This window comes from Geotrypetes seraphini, chromosome 7, assembly GCF_902459505.1.
Source record: "Geotrypetes seraphini chromosome 7, aGeoSer1.1, whole genome shotgun sequence".
Classification (NCBI taxonomy): Eukaryota; Metazoa; Chordata; class Amphibia; order Gymnophiona; family Dermophiidae; genus Geotrypetes; species Geotrypetes seraphini.
Genome location: NC_047090.1, coordinates 22,431,040 through 22,448,459, shown reverse-complemented (window position 1 = coordinate 22,448,459; position 17,420 = coordinate 22,431,040). Strand labels below are relative to the sequence as shown.

The 17,420-nt window shown below is 39.7% G+C and overlaps 1 protein-coding gene across 4 annotated transcripts in view; it reads left to right on the top strand.

Annotated features, from left to right (window-relative positions):
• The window catches only part of NT5DC3 (5'-nucleotidase domain containing 3), a 95,012-nt gene that overhangs the window by 30,834 nt on the left and 46,758 nt on the right, over positions 1-17,420 (top strand). For all 4 annotated transcript variants that reach the window (XM_033951749.1, XM_033951747.1, XM_033951746.1 and 1 more), the window contains 2 exons: positions 8,061-8,135; positions 9,343-9,398. In XM_033951749.1, coding sequence (XP_033807640.1) covers positions 8,061-8,135; positions 9,343-9,398 — 131 coding nt within the window. The remainder of the gene's footprint in view (positions 1-8,060; positions 8,136-9,342; positions 9,399-17,420) is intronic.

Genomic DNA, 17,420 nt, shown 5'->3' with positions numbered 1-17,420 from the left:
GATTTTAGCTACGGAGGTAACAGCTCTGATGCTCATAAAATTCTGAGCATCAGAGCTGCTACCACCAAGGCTGGTGCTAAAAACGCTTCACAGTTTTGTAAAAGGGGGGATAAAATAAAAATACATAGACAAAGGTTAAATTGAACCAGCAAGAAGCTGGACTCTGCATACAATGCTTCACAGAAACAGTGACACATGTCTCCTAAAGCAATAAATAAATAGAAATTTTTTTCTACCTTTGTCTTCTGTGGTTTCTCCTTTCCTCATCTTCTTGTAACTCTCTTCCTTCCATCCACTGTCTGCCGTCTCTCTTCCCCTATATGGCATCTTCTCTCCTTCTATGCCCCTTCCAGAAACTGTATGCCTCCCCCTTCCATCTCTCCTTTCACCCCATTGGTCTGGCATCTCTCTCCTCGCCTTCCCTCTCCCACACCTCTCCTCATAGTCTGGTATCTCCCCTTCCCTGATTCTCTGGCATCTCTCTCCTTTCCTTTTCTTCCATCTTTCGTTCCCCCTCCATGCTCTCACATCTCCCCCTTCCTTTTCCCTTAGACTGGCATACCTTCCTCCTATGCTCCAAGCCCTGGCATCTCCTTTAATTCCCTCCCTCATCTTCCTTCTCCCTCCAGCTGGGTACCGCAACACTCTTCCCTGCAGCTCTGCACTTCCCCACAATTGCCATGCTTCGGTTCCTCTTCTTCCTTCCTTCCTCCCCCCCCCCCCGCGGGACCCTGCGGCACCATCAACTCTTACTCCCTCTAATGTCGGCCCTGCAGCTCCAGACTTCCTCGCACCTTCTCCCCTCCCCCTTTGGATCGCTATTATTTTAAATGTTATAGCCGCGGAGCTGTATCCATCAGTGGAGATGTCTAACCTCGGCCTGCCCCGGAACTCTTACTGCAGCAGACGCCCGTCTAGGCAGGAACAGGAAGTCACTGTTGCAGTAAGAGTTCCGGGGCAGGCCGAGGTTAGACATCTCCACTGATGGATACAGCTCCGCGGCTATAACATTTAAAATAATAGCGATCCAAAGGGGGAGGGGAGAAGGTGCGAGGAAGTCTGGAGCTGCAGGGCCGACATTAGAGGGAGTAAGAGTTGATGGTGCCGCAGGGTCCCGCGGGGGGGGGGGGGGGGGGAAGGAGGGAAGAAGAGGAACCGAAGCATGGCAATTGTGGGGAAGTGCAATCCCCCCAATGCGTCCCCTTACCTTACCGACGCGTGTGTGCGCTGTGAAGAGAAACTTTGCGCTGCGATGTAATATTTTGTGCGCGAGCGCAGGCCAACGCAGCTTAGCGGGAACACTGGCCACTATATCTTTCTTGAGATAAAGAGATCAGAATTGAACGCAGTACTCCAGGTGAGGTCCACCCTGGAGCGATACAAAGGCAATATAACATTCTTAGTCTTGTTAACCTTCCCTTTTTTAATAATTCCTAACATAAAGTATGCATCTTCTTCAATTATATCATCTCTTCAAGCTTTTTGTGTAAACCGAGTCGAGCTTTTAAATCAGAAGATGACATGATGTACAAATCTAAGGATTAGATTAGATTTATATGATTATGCCTACATTCAAGACTATGCCTGCATTCAAGACATGTTTTCTGCCACATAAACTTGCACAGTATAAAGACTAGTATGCACCTATTCACAATTCCTTGTTATAAAAATATCCTCTTTGCCATGACTATGGGTTGGGAAGCTTGGTATTGTTAGGATAGAAGGCTATTCTGAAAGAGTGGACATCAGACCATGCCCCTTCTTTCTGGGGGTGGAGAATAAGTATCCAGGAATTGATGGGCTGGGAAGCAATGGAGGCCAGAGGTCACTAACAAATGCAAGAATAATTTCTTGGACATATGGGACCCCTATCTGCAGTCCCTTTCACATAAAATTTGCAGCCAGACGTTAAATACTTTATAAGTATATTTCCTATTGATCACTCGGTCACTTATTCTTTTTTTACTTCCTTGTTCTCTTTCTAGAGGTTCTTAGCTTCTCAGTCGGGGAAGGGAGGGGGCAGGGGGGGGAGGGTAGGTTGAGTCTCCAGATAGATTGGGAAGGGAGGGGGAGTTTTTCTTTTCTTTTGTATCAACCTTGTTAATTCTGGACATGTTGCACTACAACCATGTTGATGTATATTGAATCTTTGTTCCTTTGTTGCAAAAACCTTAATAAACAAACTTTTAATATAAAAATAATCCTCTTTGAGCCTGATTCTGTATACAGCGCCTGAAAAATCAGCACCTACTAGAAACGGTGTTTAGCGCATTTCTACAAAAGGAACACACACCTTTTACAATCATGCCAACACCAGTGCATCGCGTAACTTTTAGGCACAGCCATTTAAAACCAGGCCTAAATGCCTTCTCCTAAGTTGTACGCAGATTGGGTGTATTCTATAACCATAATGATGTGCGTAACTATTTTAGGAATGCCATCTTTTTCAAATTCACGCATTAGAACTGCTTTTTTTTTAATAGAATATCACTTTCAAGTTGTGAACATAACTTTTAATTAGCATCAATTATGAGATGTTAATTGCCAATTGGTGTAGATTAGGCCAATTAACCTTTTCCTATCCTGTGTCCCGGATGACGGGACATTCCAAAAATGACGTAGATAGTGGATAAACAGTCTGTATGGACTAATAAAGAACCAGGAATACAAAATATTTGAATTTACAGACTTATGACTTTACATTATGTTTACAATAGCCGTACATGATAACGGTGAATAATAGAAAACTTTGCTAAAATAATTACGATTGGAACCAGCGTAACGTAAAATTTATTACGATAGGAAAAGGTTAAGTTGTGCATGCAAATCGGCTGTGTGCATTCATTTGTGTGTACAACTTAAACCAAATATAGAATTTGGGGGTTTAGGTCTACGTACCACACTTTGGCCCGGGATGAGTTTTTTTATGATCTGGAACAGGTTATCTGTGCCAGTTTTGCCAACTGCTAATGGTAATTTTCCATTAGCTAAAGGGCAGGAGTTGAGGCATTTGAAGCCGAAGAAATTCTTTCTTCAGTTGTAGCAAACTGATTCCTTAAATGTCCTTAGTTGAGAGAGCCTCCCATTATGTTGCACAAGTCTGAGGCAATGGAAAAAGAAGTCATGTACAATAGCTTGCTCTTGCTAATGGCATTCAGAGCTTAAATATAATATTTGCAGTTTTAACAAAAACAAAGTTATAGTAAATATTATGGCTGCAACAGTAAATGAACTGAAGTTTGGAAGATCAGAACTTGGCTGTTTTGTGACAAGCAAAGTTCAGCACCCTTCTGCTTAGTACTGCTTTTGCATCTCAAATTGATTTATCAAAATTGGACTTTTCATTAACAAGTCCAGAATCTCTTTTGTTTTGTATCTCTCTATCTGCATGTTTCCCCATACCTCTTTATTTATGTATGAGTTGTTTTTTTTTTGTTTTTTTTTACAGGCTTCTATTCTGTTACTGGCAGCTAATGCACATGTGTCAAACTCAAGGCCCACCTGGTTGTTTTATGCGGCCCGTGGTCCAATGCCCCCAGTGTTATCTTGTGGCTGGCTCCCTCCTTCTCACAGCCGCAGTGTGCACGAAGCCGCGTGCAGCAGCTCCTCGCGCGCCCCGTGCCTCATCCAGAAGCATTCCCTCTGACGTTGCAACGTCAGAGAGAAGGGTTCAGGTGCAGGACACACGAGGAGCCGCCGTACGCGGCTTCATGCACTTCGGCTGTGAGGAGGAGGGAGCCGGCCACAAGATAACACTGGGGGCATCAGACCGTGGGCCGCATAAAATGACCAGGGTTACTCGCTTCACTTTCTTCAAGTACCTCCAGATTTCCCTCCAAGAGAGTTTCCTTCCAGTTCGTCGCAACTTCCCCTTCTCCTTCAGGAAGCTCAGGCTCTTCTTCGCCTTCGAGCTGTCGAGAAGGTTCCCTTGACCCGACGGGACACGGGATTTTATTCCCGTTATTTTCTAGTCCTAAAGAAGACGGGGGATTTGCGACCCATTCTGGACCTCAGAGCCCTCAACAAATTTCTAGTCAAAGAGAAGTTTCAGATGATTTCTTTACCAACTTTGTATCCCCTGATGGATCAAGGGGATTGGTTATGCTCTCTGGACCTCAAAGAGGTTTACACTCATATCCCAATTCATCCAGCCTCTCGCAGATACTTAAGATTTCGGATGGGGAATCTTCATCTCCAATACAGAATTCTTCCTTTCGGACTCGCCTCATCCCCCAGAGTCTTCACAAAGTGTCTGGTGGTGGTGGCTGCAGCCCTCCATACCCAGGGTCTTCAAGTTTTTCCATATGTGGACGACTGGCTCATCAAAGCCCCCTCTCAACAAGGGGTTATTGCATCAACCCAACAGACAATTTTTTTCCTCCAAGGTCTGGGGTTCAAAGTCAATTTTCCAAAATCCCAGTTGCACCCTTCTCAAACTCTTCAATTCATCGGGGCCATTCTGACTTTTAATCAAAAACAGTGTCATACAAATGAAAGAACAATAGGTACTACATATATTACACTAATATCTGTATAGGTAACATAGATATCATTCAATAATTTCAGTTTCTTACATATAATAATAGCAGAATTTATCCTAATATATAATGCAAATGAAGAATAAAGTTACACAAATGTCGCTATCAATATTTATTCCCTACCTTCCAACCCCCCACTCCCCCTGGATGTGTAAAGATAAATGAACCAAAGGAAAGATATGCTTAGAGCTTTTTAAAAAAAAAAATATATATATCTATAAGTACATACAGCAGAAACAGCTATTTCACAAAGAATACGTTAAAAAAAGCATCACTGGGGGCACACGTTGCCGAGTTTTATGAACCATACTTTTACAAAACTGGATGTCCAGTGGGGAGCTAGTTAGGGAGCTGAGCTGAAATATTTCCAGTGTTTTTGGTTTTCCAAAGTGGTTTTATACATCAGACAGGTAACCATTTCTTGGCACTCCTCCAAAGCTTAAGTGCAAATGAGCAGTTGGCTAATGTGTGTGACTCAGAACAGGTCTATAGCTGGGTAAATTATTATGCATGTATTGCCATTGTAAAATAAGAAACGTACAAAACTTTTCAGACCCACCCAAACCACTTCCAAGGCAACACCTTGGAACATTTTACATATTATGCACACTTTTATATGCATAGTATGTACAAGGGAGGGTTCTGAAAAGTTCTCAGCCCAACCAACCAACTTCTTAAGTTCTTAGCATTATTTTGCCCCTGTAGCTGAAAAGAGTGTTATCTTATTTTGTTAAGTGCCAATTTGCATAAACAAAATTCCATGTATTGATGTTTCACATCATTGATTGAACCATATCCACGTCATTCTCTTCTTGCTTGGGCTGAGAACTTTTCAGCATCCTCTTATAGTGTGAAGACTCAGTCTCAGGTAACCAGGACTGAGACTGTGATGTCATAATGCCTTTTTCCACCAATAAGAGCTAACCTCATCAGTGATGTCACAATGACTTGATTGTGCTATACTCTGCTCACTTTTATTACATATAAGGGGGTGCTGAAATGTTCTCAGCCCAACCAACCAACTTCTTAAATTCTGAGTGTTATTTTGCCACTGTAGCTGAAAAGTGTTCTTATTTCGTTAAATGCCAAATTGCAGAAATTAAATTCTATGTTTTAACATTGTTCTAGATCATTTATTGAACCATATCTATGTCATTCTCTTCTTGGTTGGGCTGAGAACTTCTAAACACCCCATCGTATATAGCCACACAATTTCATAAAAGGCTTTTTCCATCATTAAAACTGGGTTTACATGTGTAAAAAACAACAAACCCCATTTATAAAATTTCCTCTCATTAAAATGGTACAGGATTATACATCATTTTGTTTTACGGCTTGGGCTAAAACTGCAACAGATGTTTGGGAGTTGTGTTATAAACATTTGCATGCCGTATTGCAGGCTAAAGGTTACCAGCTATATATAAGTGCAAACGAATATCCTTGCAGTAATGAACAGTTGGGGCCAGGGGCATCAGACGTAACTTAGCAACTCTTGCACATTTTGCTCCTTGTGCTTTCAGGGTGATTACATTTCTGAATAATCTGTTCCACAGACTGGATTCTGTTTTCTCCTTTGGTAATACCTTTATCGTATACTGCTTTGAAATTTAAAAATAAAAAAAAAAGTCCAGAGCTACTGTACACAAACCATAGTAAACTGAATAGATAGAGAAGCTAGTTTTAAACTTTGTGTAAAATAAAACCACATACAGTACACAAATTGCCTTGCAGCAACCTCTGAGGTTTGGATAGCAGTGACTAGATGTGTACAGCCCCAAAGTTTTTTGTTTTTCTTAGTTTCCTGTGTGGCTTACAGGATTCTTTGTTAGTTCAATCTCTTTATTAACAAAGAAAAAATAAACAATACATCCCTCCCCAACCATCCGGGGTTATACAGACATAGCATTGCCCCATATTATAAGTAAGCTGAGATTTCATTCAAAAATCATACAATGCAAATCTTAAGGGATCTTTTTACTTAACCCAGATAAGCACTTACAACACATTTAAACAGGTGTACCGTGAGATGTGCACTGCCATCCCATGATAAATTTTACATAGTAAAACGGTTAGGACTCTTCAGTTTGGAAAAGAGACGGCTGAGGGGAGATATGATTGAAGTCTACAAAATCCTGAGTGGGAGTTGAACGGGTACAAATGGATCAATTTTTCGCTCCATCAAAAATTACAAAGACTAGGGGACACTCGAAGTTACAGGGAAATACTCTTAAAACCAATAGGAGGAAATTTTTTTTCACTCGGAGACTATTTAAGCTCTGGAACGCGTTGCCAGAGGATGTGGAAAGAGCAGATAGTGTAGCTGGATTTAAGAAAGGTTTGGAGGAGAAGTCCATAGTCTGTTATTGAGAAAGACATGGGGGAAGCCACTGCTTGTCCTGTATTGGTAGCACGGAATATTGCTACACCTTGGGTTTTGGCCAGGTACTAGTGACCTGGATTGGCCACCGTGAGAACGGGCTACTGGGCTTGATGGACCATTGGTCTGACCCAGTAAGACTATTCTTATGTTCTTAACATAGTAAATGACAGCAGATAAAAGACCTGAACTGTCTAATCTAATCTAATCTTAGGTTTATATACCGGGTTACATGCTTTACAATGTAACCCTTTCTGAGCTCGTTGGGGAGGACAGGATATAAGGACATAAGAACATAAGAATTGCCGCTGCTGGGTCATAATTAAATTAAAATGTCTTTTTTTTTTTTTGTTATTTCGAGGCCATAGACCTTAGAAGTCCACACAGTACTATCCTTAGGTTCCAACTACTGGAGTTGCAGTTGATACTCAATTCAGCCTATCCAAACCATCTCATTTGCTGGATTCAGATCATGAAAGTCTGCCCATTCATTCTATTTAGAGATCCTCTATGTTCATCCCACACTTTTGATATTCTGTCACCATTTTCCTCTCCACCACCTCGGGAGGGCATTCCAGGCATCTACCACCGTATCCATGAAAAATAATTTCCTAACATTACTCTTAAATTGAGGTAGAGGGGATGGAAGACTTATTTCCTTTAGTTGTACCAATTTCCCTCCTCTGGAAAAGATTTGGGTCTATATTAATACCTTTCAAATATTTAAATTTCCTTAGCAACAGCAACGAGTGTCTAAGGATCTGAAGGAGACAAAATAATGTGACAAGGTAGTAGCTGTAGCCAGAAGGATGCTAGGCTGTATAGAGGTATAACTAGCAGATTAAAAAAGGAGGTGTTGATGCCTCTGTACAGGTCGTTGGTGAGGCCCCACCTGGAGTATTGTGTTCAGTTTTGGAGGCCATATCTAACCAAGGATATAAAAGAAGAGGTCCAGAGGAAAGCAACAAAAAAATATTTCCTCCTGTTGGTTTTAAAAGTATCTCCCTATAACTTCAAGCGTCCCTTAGTCTTTGTAATTTTTGATGGAGTAAAAAAAACAAAACACTTGTACCTATTCTGTTATTGTTGATGGTTTTTTTGTGTGTGTGTGCACATTATATTAAACTGACACTTTTTGTCTCTAGTATCCTGAAGAATTAAGGAAGTATGAATATAACCCCAATTTTGCAATACGTGGACTGCATTATGATGTCCAGAGGGTAAGTAAATTTTGTTTAATGTACAAGATATTTTTATTATTATCTATGGTAAAATATGCCTCGCTTGCTAATCAGAATTTTTCCCTGCTAAATACAATGTTAAGAATCTTTCTTTTGAGATGGATCACAAACACAATTTTAGGCTTTTGCAATTCTCTTATAAATTAAAGGTTCAAGAACAACTATGGGAGGAGAGTGTGGCACAGTGGTTAAAGCTACAGCCAGCACCCTGAGTTGGTGGGTTCAAACCCATGCTGCTCTTTGTGACCTTGGACAGTCACTTAATCCCCCCCCCCATTGCCCCAAGTACATTAAATAGATTGTGAGCCCACTGGGACAGATGAGGGAATAATTCATGTAAACTGAATAAATTCATGTAAACTGTTCTGAAGCTACCTTGGGAGAACGGTATAGAAAATTTGAATAAATAAAATAATTTATTAGCAGGCACTTCTCTAAGGGCTCCTTTACACAGCTGCACTAGTGATTCCCACTTGGCAAATGTGACAAAGCCCATTCAATTCCTACGAGCTTTATCGCATTTGTCTTATGGGAATCCCTATATAGCTTTATACTTTATATTTTTGACTTTATAAAAGGAGCCCAGTATCTTTTTCTGGTATGAGAGCAAGCTGAAATACAACTATGAGTGGTCAGCAAAGGATGGCTACCATAACATCCATTTTTAAAATGGGCTGCAGGGTTGGTCTGGGAAAGTATAGAATAGTGAGCTTGGTGTTTGTGCCAAACAGAATGGCTGAAGCTAGGAATGTAGATCTAGCGTTGCCTTCAGTGCATTGGCTTTATTGTTTGGATCTTCTTATCTTTGCGAACTTGGATTTTCAGCTCTGACAGAAATTAAATCGAAAAAAAGAGAGTGACTGCAGATGGTAGATGATGAAATATGTGTTTTGCTTGTCGACTATCGAGCCGCATTATGAGTTAATTTGCACTCAAAAATGAGCACATCCATCGCATGGATTAGCAATTCTATTCTATCTGCTTTAGTTTCAATGTTACAATTACCTATACAAAGCTGAAAGAACTTAAAATAACTCTCAAATTTAACTTTTTGTTGTTTTTTTTTGCAATTTTTATAATTTCAGCTATAATGTGTCTTGAAAAACATTGCTCCCCCAAGAAATTTGAATTCTTTTAGAAAATACATCATTAATGATATCAATGCAATTTTTTTGTTTTGTCTCAGGCATTGTTAATGAAGATTGATGCATTTCATTACATTCAGTTAGGAACAGTATACAGGTGGGTGAAATGTTGACTTGGCTTGTCTTGGCTTGCCTATCTTGAATATAATTCTTGAATCTCTTCTAACCCAAAATTGTGTATTGGAGTCATGTGTTAAACCAAATATTTATTTGATGCTGATTATTCTGGGCATTTGGTTTGTTTTCCTAGGCAGTCTATTCAAATAAATATTTTAAAGGTCTTTTTCATTTCTGACTGCAGAACAGAATGGTGCAATGATTATGGGGACTCATGTTGTAGCTATTGCAAACCCAAATAGCTCTTGTAAACGAGCTATCAAATAGAATAGATTCTGTACAAACATAAGGAAGTTCTTCTTCACCCAGAGAGTGGTAGAAAATATGGAACGCTCTTCCAGAGGCTGTTATAGGGGCAAGTACCCTTCAGGGATTCAAGAAAAGGTTGGATAAGTTCGTGCTGGAACAGAACATACGCAGGTAAGGCTAGACTCAAATAGGGCATTGGTCTTTGACCTAAGGGCTGCCGCGTGAGCAGACTGCTGGGTCAGACCAGTGGTCAATCATGCCCAACAGTCTGCTCAAGCGGCGGCCCTTAGGTCAAAGACCAATGCCCTATTTGAGTCTAGCCTTACCTGCGTATGTTCTGTTCCAGCAGGAACTTATCCAACCTTTTCTTGAATCCCTGAATGGTGCTTGCCCCTATAACAGCCTCTGGAAGAGCGGCAAATCTTATGTTCTTATGTTCATTTTTGATTGTTCTCCACGTAGCTGCTTACTCTTCTTGCCATCAGAAACTTATACTGGCAGCCATGAATAATCTATAAAAAGATAACGATTTTGGAGATGGGAAGGGAAGATTCTAGGCCAAACACAGCTGGATATCTTGCTTTCCAAAGTACAAATGAAAAAAAAAATCTTTGAACAAAAGAGAAAGGAGGACAGAAGTCGTGACTAATGAAGAAGAGCATCACTGACCAAACTTCCATGTTTGCTCTCCCAACCTGACATTTCTTTTATTTCTTGCAAAAGAAAAGTAGGATGCCCTTTAAACTGGGTGTCATCGTAAACAATACGATGAAACTTTCCGCCCAATGTGTGGTGACGGCGGCCAAAAAAGCAAACAAGATGCTAGGAATTATTTAAAAAAGGGATGGTTAACAAAACTAAGAATGTTATAATGCCCCTGTATCGCTCCATGGTGCAACCAAGATGGTAAAGGGGATGGAACTCCTCTCGTATGAGGAAAGACTAAAATGATTAGGGCTCTTCAGCCTGGAAAAGAGATGGCTGAGGGGAGATAGGTTTGAAGTGTACAAAATCCTGCGTGGAGTAGAACGGGTACAAGTGGATCGATTTTTCACTCCATCAAAAATTATAAAGACTAGGGGACACTTGATGAAGTTACAGGGAAATACTTTTAAAACCAATAGTAGGACATTTTTTTTCACTCAGAGAATAGTTAAGCTCTGGAACGCATTGCCAGAGGATGTGGTTAAGAGCGGATAGCGTAGCTGGTTTTAAGAAAGGTTTGAACAAGTTCCTGGAGGAAAAGTCCATAGTCTGTTATTGAGAAAGACATGGGGGAAGCCACTGCTTGCCCTAGATCAGTAGCATGGAATATTGCTACTCCTTAGGTTTTGGCCAGGTACTAGTGACCTGGATTGGCCACCGTGAGAACGGGTGACTGGGCTTGATGGACCATTGGTCTGACCCAGTAAGGCTATTCTTATGTTCCTATGTAAATTAATTGGAAACAATTTATACAAATATGTACACAATTAAAAATCTTTCAGATAGAGGAGCTGCATTGTTTTGAATTTTAAATTCATACATACACCCATTTTAAATCTACATATTAATTTGTTGGACATAGAATGGGCCTAGTCTAAATATTCAAATTACATTATGGATTTGTATTCCACCATTACCTTGCGGTTCAAGGCGGATTACAAAAGAGTTAAATAAGGTGGATTACAAAAACATATCTGGACATTATCCAAGGGAGATGGAGAGAGTTGCAGGATATTTCCAGGGAAGATAAGAGTAGGTCATTTTTTTTCAGGAGGTTGGGGAGGTGGTGAGAGGAAAGACAGAAGCTTATAGAGTTAAGTCTTTTTTTCAGGGATTTTTTGAAGAGTATAGTCTTTATTTCTTTTCTGAATGTTTTGTAGTCTGGGGTCATTATCAGTAGAAATTTGGTTGTCTAATTTTGCTGCTTGAGTGGCTAGGAGGCCATCATAAAGTTTTTTCTGTTTAACTTCTTTGATTGGAGGGTGTCTGAATGACAGTGTTGTACTACTGGAACTGTGGACATATGGACACCAGGGACAGAGATGGTGTGAATGAAGTTCAACCTGTGTTTGAGCACAGAAATTCAAGATTTGCTTAGTTGTTGGTACTCAAGTAATTTATCTCACTGAATTGCTGCCACTTTCCTTCCTCTGCAGCCCTTAACATCTCAATTTCCATGTTGAGATACCTTCTCGTTCTCTTTCAGTAGTTTGCAGCCCTGTCCTGAAAGCACTGATCTGGTTTTAGGATATCTGTGATGTGTATGCAGGACATGGATTTGCATGAGTTAGCTAGGAGATAGGAGAGACTTCTGCCCAGGTATTCAAGGTTTCAAGTTTTATTAAAATTTGATAAACCGCCCATCAAGTTTTTAAGCGGTGTACATATTAAAATTATGAGTTTGGGTGACAGACAAAAAACAAAAAAAAAAACCCTGAACCAACGTACAGAAATGAAGGGTAATTAGGGGAAAAGAAATACACATCAGATAGAAAACAGATCCAATTAAGGTTTGAACAATAGGAGGGAGGGTCATGACTGTGAGCAGAGACTGAGGAAGAAGGTTATAGGTTGAAAGCGTCTTTAAATAAAAATGTTTTTAATTTGCCTTTGAAACGTTCTAAAACTCTCTCTTCCTGTAGTTCCAGGGGCATTGCATTCCAGAGCCTGTAGTTCCAGGGGCATTGCATTCCAGAGTGTAGGTGCTATAACAGAAAAAAATTGTTGTTCGTTGTCTCTTAAACCAGTATTCTTCAACCTTTTTACACCTATGGACCGGCAGAAATAAAAGAATTATTTTGTGGACCGGCATCAGTCTGCAGACCGGCGGTTGAAGGACACTGGGCTAAGTCATGGGCCAGACCCTGCCCTTCTCTACCCAGTCTCCACCCCAGACCCTGCCCCCATTGTCCTAATTGTAACACTATTTTTTCCATTCATTTTTCATATATACACACACAATATAATCTTATTAACAATGCATCGATCGTACTGTGGACTGGCAGTTGAAGAACACAGTTTTGGGCCTGATGCACATGCCGGCCCTGTGGATCGGCAGGAAGTTTCTGTGGACCGGCACCGGTCCATGGACCAGTGGTTGAAGAACACTGTCTTAAACCACTAGTGTTTCTGAATATCTGCTCAGACATTTTCAATATTATTTAGTTAGTGCCAGGACAGTCTAAAGGCAGAATCTGTGTAGAGCTGGGAATTATCTGATAATTATTTGATTAGCATTGATTTTGCAGCCTGCCAGCTGGATAACTACCTGGATAAAGTTAGGCTGTCCTAACTTTTTCTGTGTAGTTATCCGTGTGTGGGTTTGAATATTGCTGCTGCTTAAGTGCTGGTGGTTGCCCAGTCCTCGAATAGTCGACACTGATATCTGGGAATAGCTCAGTGCTGAATATGTGAGTATAAAAAAAAAAAAAAAAAATCAAAAACATACTGACCACGGTGGACTAAATATTGCACCATTAATGAATTAGGCTTGAGATAGGGGGGGGGGGGGGGAGAACCCTTTAGTACATATGACCCTAAATTTTATATTTTTAGCTAATTGGGCTGAGAATAAGTTGCTTTACTGCCCGCTAGTAACCTGAAACACGTATATTTTCCTGAATATAATGCTTTAAAAAAAATAAAATTCCTGATGTATCTGTTGCCTTTGCTCAATAAAAGCAAGAAAGATTGAGAATACAATCATTTTAATCCCCTCTGTTTATTTAAAAAAAAAAAAAAAAAGACATGATCACACTTTTCCCTACATCAGTGTTTTTCTTTCATACAATTTCAACCTCATATGATACAGTGCTTCAGGAAAGGAAACTCTTTTGCTTCTGAGAAACTGTTAATATCTGGTGAAGAACACATTGCAAAAAACCCCAAAAAGATTGTGAAACACAATTTATGCGAGTAATCCTGGATTAGAACAATCTATTTTGCTTTTGCTGAATAATCCAAAAATTGCAAAAAATGTTACGATTTTAAAACATTTAAAAAATAATGAGGTAATTTCTCTCTTCTGGTTGATTTATAAAAGGAGTGTTACTCTTAACATCCATGGATTTCCTTTTGAGGACTGGCACCCTTTTTAAAAATTTTTATCTGTGCTGTTTGGTGCAGGTAATCTTTTCATGGTAAATAACTTATAGATTTGAAAACAAAATACAGTTATTTTCTACTTCTTGATAAGTGCTAGCAATTGAAATATTTAGCAGCATTAACCAAATAAATGCCTTGGTAATATCGGGACAGTGCAAGGGAGATCTTAATCATAGATGGAAATTAGTGATTAGCAGCTATAATCGGACCACTAACTGGATCTCAAATCAGATAAACTTGGGGCAGCAAAAGGCTGCCCTCACTTTGGGCCCCTTTTACAAAGCTGTGGTAGCGATGCTGTTGTGGTGAATGCACCAAAGCCCATAGGAATTGAATAGCCATGGTAAATGCACTGAGCCAGCATTGCTACCTTGGCTTTTTAAAAGGGGTTCTTTATCTGGTTAGTTATCTCTTTGGTAGACTGAATGTTGCTGCTAATCAGATAGCAGAGTAGTCTTCACTCCCAGTCCTCAGGGGCTACTAACAGGACAGTTTTTAAGGATATCCTAATGAATATGCATGAGAGACTTTGCATACAAAGAGGTAGTAGGTATGCAAAACTCCTTAATGCATATTCATTAGGTATAATGAGAAAACCTGACCTGTTGGAAACCCTTTGATTGGAAATGAAGTCTAATACGAGGAATGACTCTGGAGACTGGGATTGTTCTCCCTTGGGAAGAGGAGACTGCGAGGGGATATGATCGATACTTTCAAAATACTGAAAGTAATCTACAAAATAGAGCAGGAAAATAAGTTATTTATAATGTCCAATGTGACACGGACAAGAGGACATGGACTGAAGCTGGGGAGGGACAAGTCCAGGACAAATATCAGGAAGTTTTGCTTCATGCAGTGAGTGGTGGACGCCTGGAATGCTCTCCCAGAAGAGGTTATTGCGGAATCAACCGTCCTAGGATTTAAAAGCAAACTAGATGCACATCTCCTTACGAGAGACATAGAGGGATATGGGTGACTAAAATTACGCCAGGTGTACACCTGGCTGGGCCTCCGCGTGTGTGGATCGCTGGACTTGATGGACCGAAGGTCTGATCCGGAGATGGCGGTTCTTATGTAACTTAAGGAAAGTACTTTGGTTTGGCACTGGAAATAGATATTCGGTGGTAGCTGGTATTTAGAAATTGCTACTCTATGTCTAGTTTCATTTTGGAAGCTGATGTTTTTTTACTTTACTTCTGACTGCCATGGTTAAATGAGTAATGGGTTGCAATAGTTTAAGAAATTCTTAAAAACACATTTATGAAAGCTTTTTTTGTTGAATGGATGAAAAGGGATTGTGCAGCAGTATATTTATAATGTAATGATTATTTTTTGTTATTGTTTGTATGTGAGTTTATGATATCTTTGTTTAATTACAGGGTGGACAAAAATCAATGATTTAAAAAAAAAAAAATTTTTCCTTAACAAAACTTTTTATCTAAAGATAGTTCTCTATTTAAGATACATTATAGTCCAAAAGTTATTTATCATGAAATAAGAATTAGTTTTATATAGCATGAGGCTGTATATTCATGCAATGTTTATATTTTGGTAAGTTTTGATAGGTGGAGTAATGTCCACAATGATCTTTTTGTATGTGCTTGTATAACAACAGAAGAAGGGAATGTCTGTCTTGCAGAAACAATTGATACCTCAGGAAATGCACATATACTAGAATACTCGACAGATCAGATCCAAGTGGTCGCGGTCGCGGTTCACTGAGCCCGCAAAAGATTTTCCTTTAAAATTTCATTTCGATGTTGTCCTATCGAAATATATACCCAGCTATGCCAAAGAGAAGAGGAAAGAGTGCCGTTGGAACCTCGCGACGCTCCGAAGCAGTTGCCTTCGGTAATATTGAGGACTTGCTGAAGCGGATGCAAGGCGTCTCAGTTCCGTCGGTGATGCCCTTGCCTGAGACGCTTCCGGGGAGTGGAATGGAGGCATCTACGGGCTTTCGAGACCACTCTAAGTCCCCCTAATCCTTGGACCACCTGTTCCCCGGGGGTTGAGAGGCAGCCGGAAGTTGACTTGCGGTCTCCCCTGAAGGTTGCTGGGGATGATGTGGCAGATACCGATTCAGGCTCCCAGGGTTTCCACCGGAGCCTGAGTATGGATGAGGATGGAGCAACGACGGGGTCAGAGCCGAACCAGGAGAGAGGAAGGGGAGGGAAACTTACGGTTAGTGATCAGAACCTTACAACATTAGACTTGCAATATCTTAATATTGTAAAACCCCAAGAACTAACTTTGGATGCTTTGTGGGATCTGGTTGCCAATTTAGTTAGAACCGTGAATACTAATCATTTGCAGATTGAAGGAAAGATAAAAGCGCAAGAGAAGGAAATTGTTCAAATAAAACAGGACTTTGGTGAATCAAAAATAAATATCCAGAATATTAAAGACAAACTCAAATCTTCTAAACTAATTCAAGAGACATTAATGAAGGACAATGTTAATTTAAGAAGGAAGATAGAGACATTTGAGAATTTCTCCAGGAGTAACAATCTTAGATTGATTAATTTTCCTCGAATTACAACAGTTACCCCATGAGAAATGTTACAAAGTGTTAACCTGCTGGAGATATTAGAAGTGCCTGAAGATTCATTGCCTCCATTCACGCAGGTTTATTATTGCCAAATAAAAATCAGAATCAACAACAGGAAAGAAGCCATGGTCCAATTGATGTATCAGCTTTACTCAAGTTATCAGATAAGGAAAGTGCTATATCAGCAACATTAATAGTGACTTTAGCTCTTACTTTGGACAAAAATTGGCTTTTGAGACTTTTCTTTAAAAACAAAGAAAAAAAGTTTTTGTGGACTTTAAGATACAAATGTTTCCTGACATGGCAAGAGACACAAAAGCGTAGAAAATAATTTCTCTTACTAAAACCTGGAGTTCTAGCTCTTGCAATGACTTTTTATCTTCGTCATCCATTCAAGTGCATAATACAGTATAATTCTCAGAAATATGTTTTCTTTGAGCCATACCAGCTGACGACTTTTCTCTCTTTATCCCGCCTGGAAAAGGAAAATAAATGAGGGTTGTAAAATGTTTTAGATTCCTGTACATCAGTTAATCGTATATCATGCTTCTTATGTTAATTTTTCCTTATTACTCCGTTTATATTACATCTTGGATCTTATTGTGGACTTGAGTTGATTAAGCAATACTTACTTTTTATGTATCCGTAAAATTTTTCTTTGTTTTAAATCGCTTTCTGTACAAGTTTAATCTTGAATTGTAAATTTGGAAACTTATAAATAAATAAATAAATAAAATTAAAAAATTAAAAAAGAATACTCGCATGAAGTAGCAACAAAAGCTATAATAGATGAACACAAATTCAAATGTCTAGTTGCTGCAAATGTATCCAAGATGAGAAGAAATTTAGAAGAGCATGAAGAGAATACCAAGCTAATAACTTATGGCTGCAGTGCTCATTTGCTACATCTAGCCAAAGATTTCAGTTTCCCAGAAATAGACTAATGTCCTTAAAATTGCTAAATAAGAACATAAAGATAACATTATTGAGTCAAACCAATGGTCCATCTAGCCCAGTATCCTGTCTTCAAGTGGCTAATCCAGGTTACAAGTGCTCAGCCAAAACCCAAATAGTAGCAACATTCCATGCTACTGATCCAGGGCAAGCAGCAGCTTC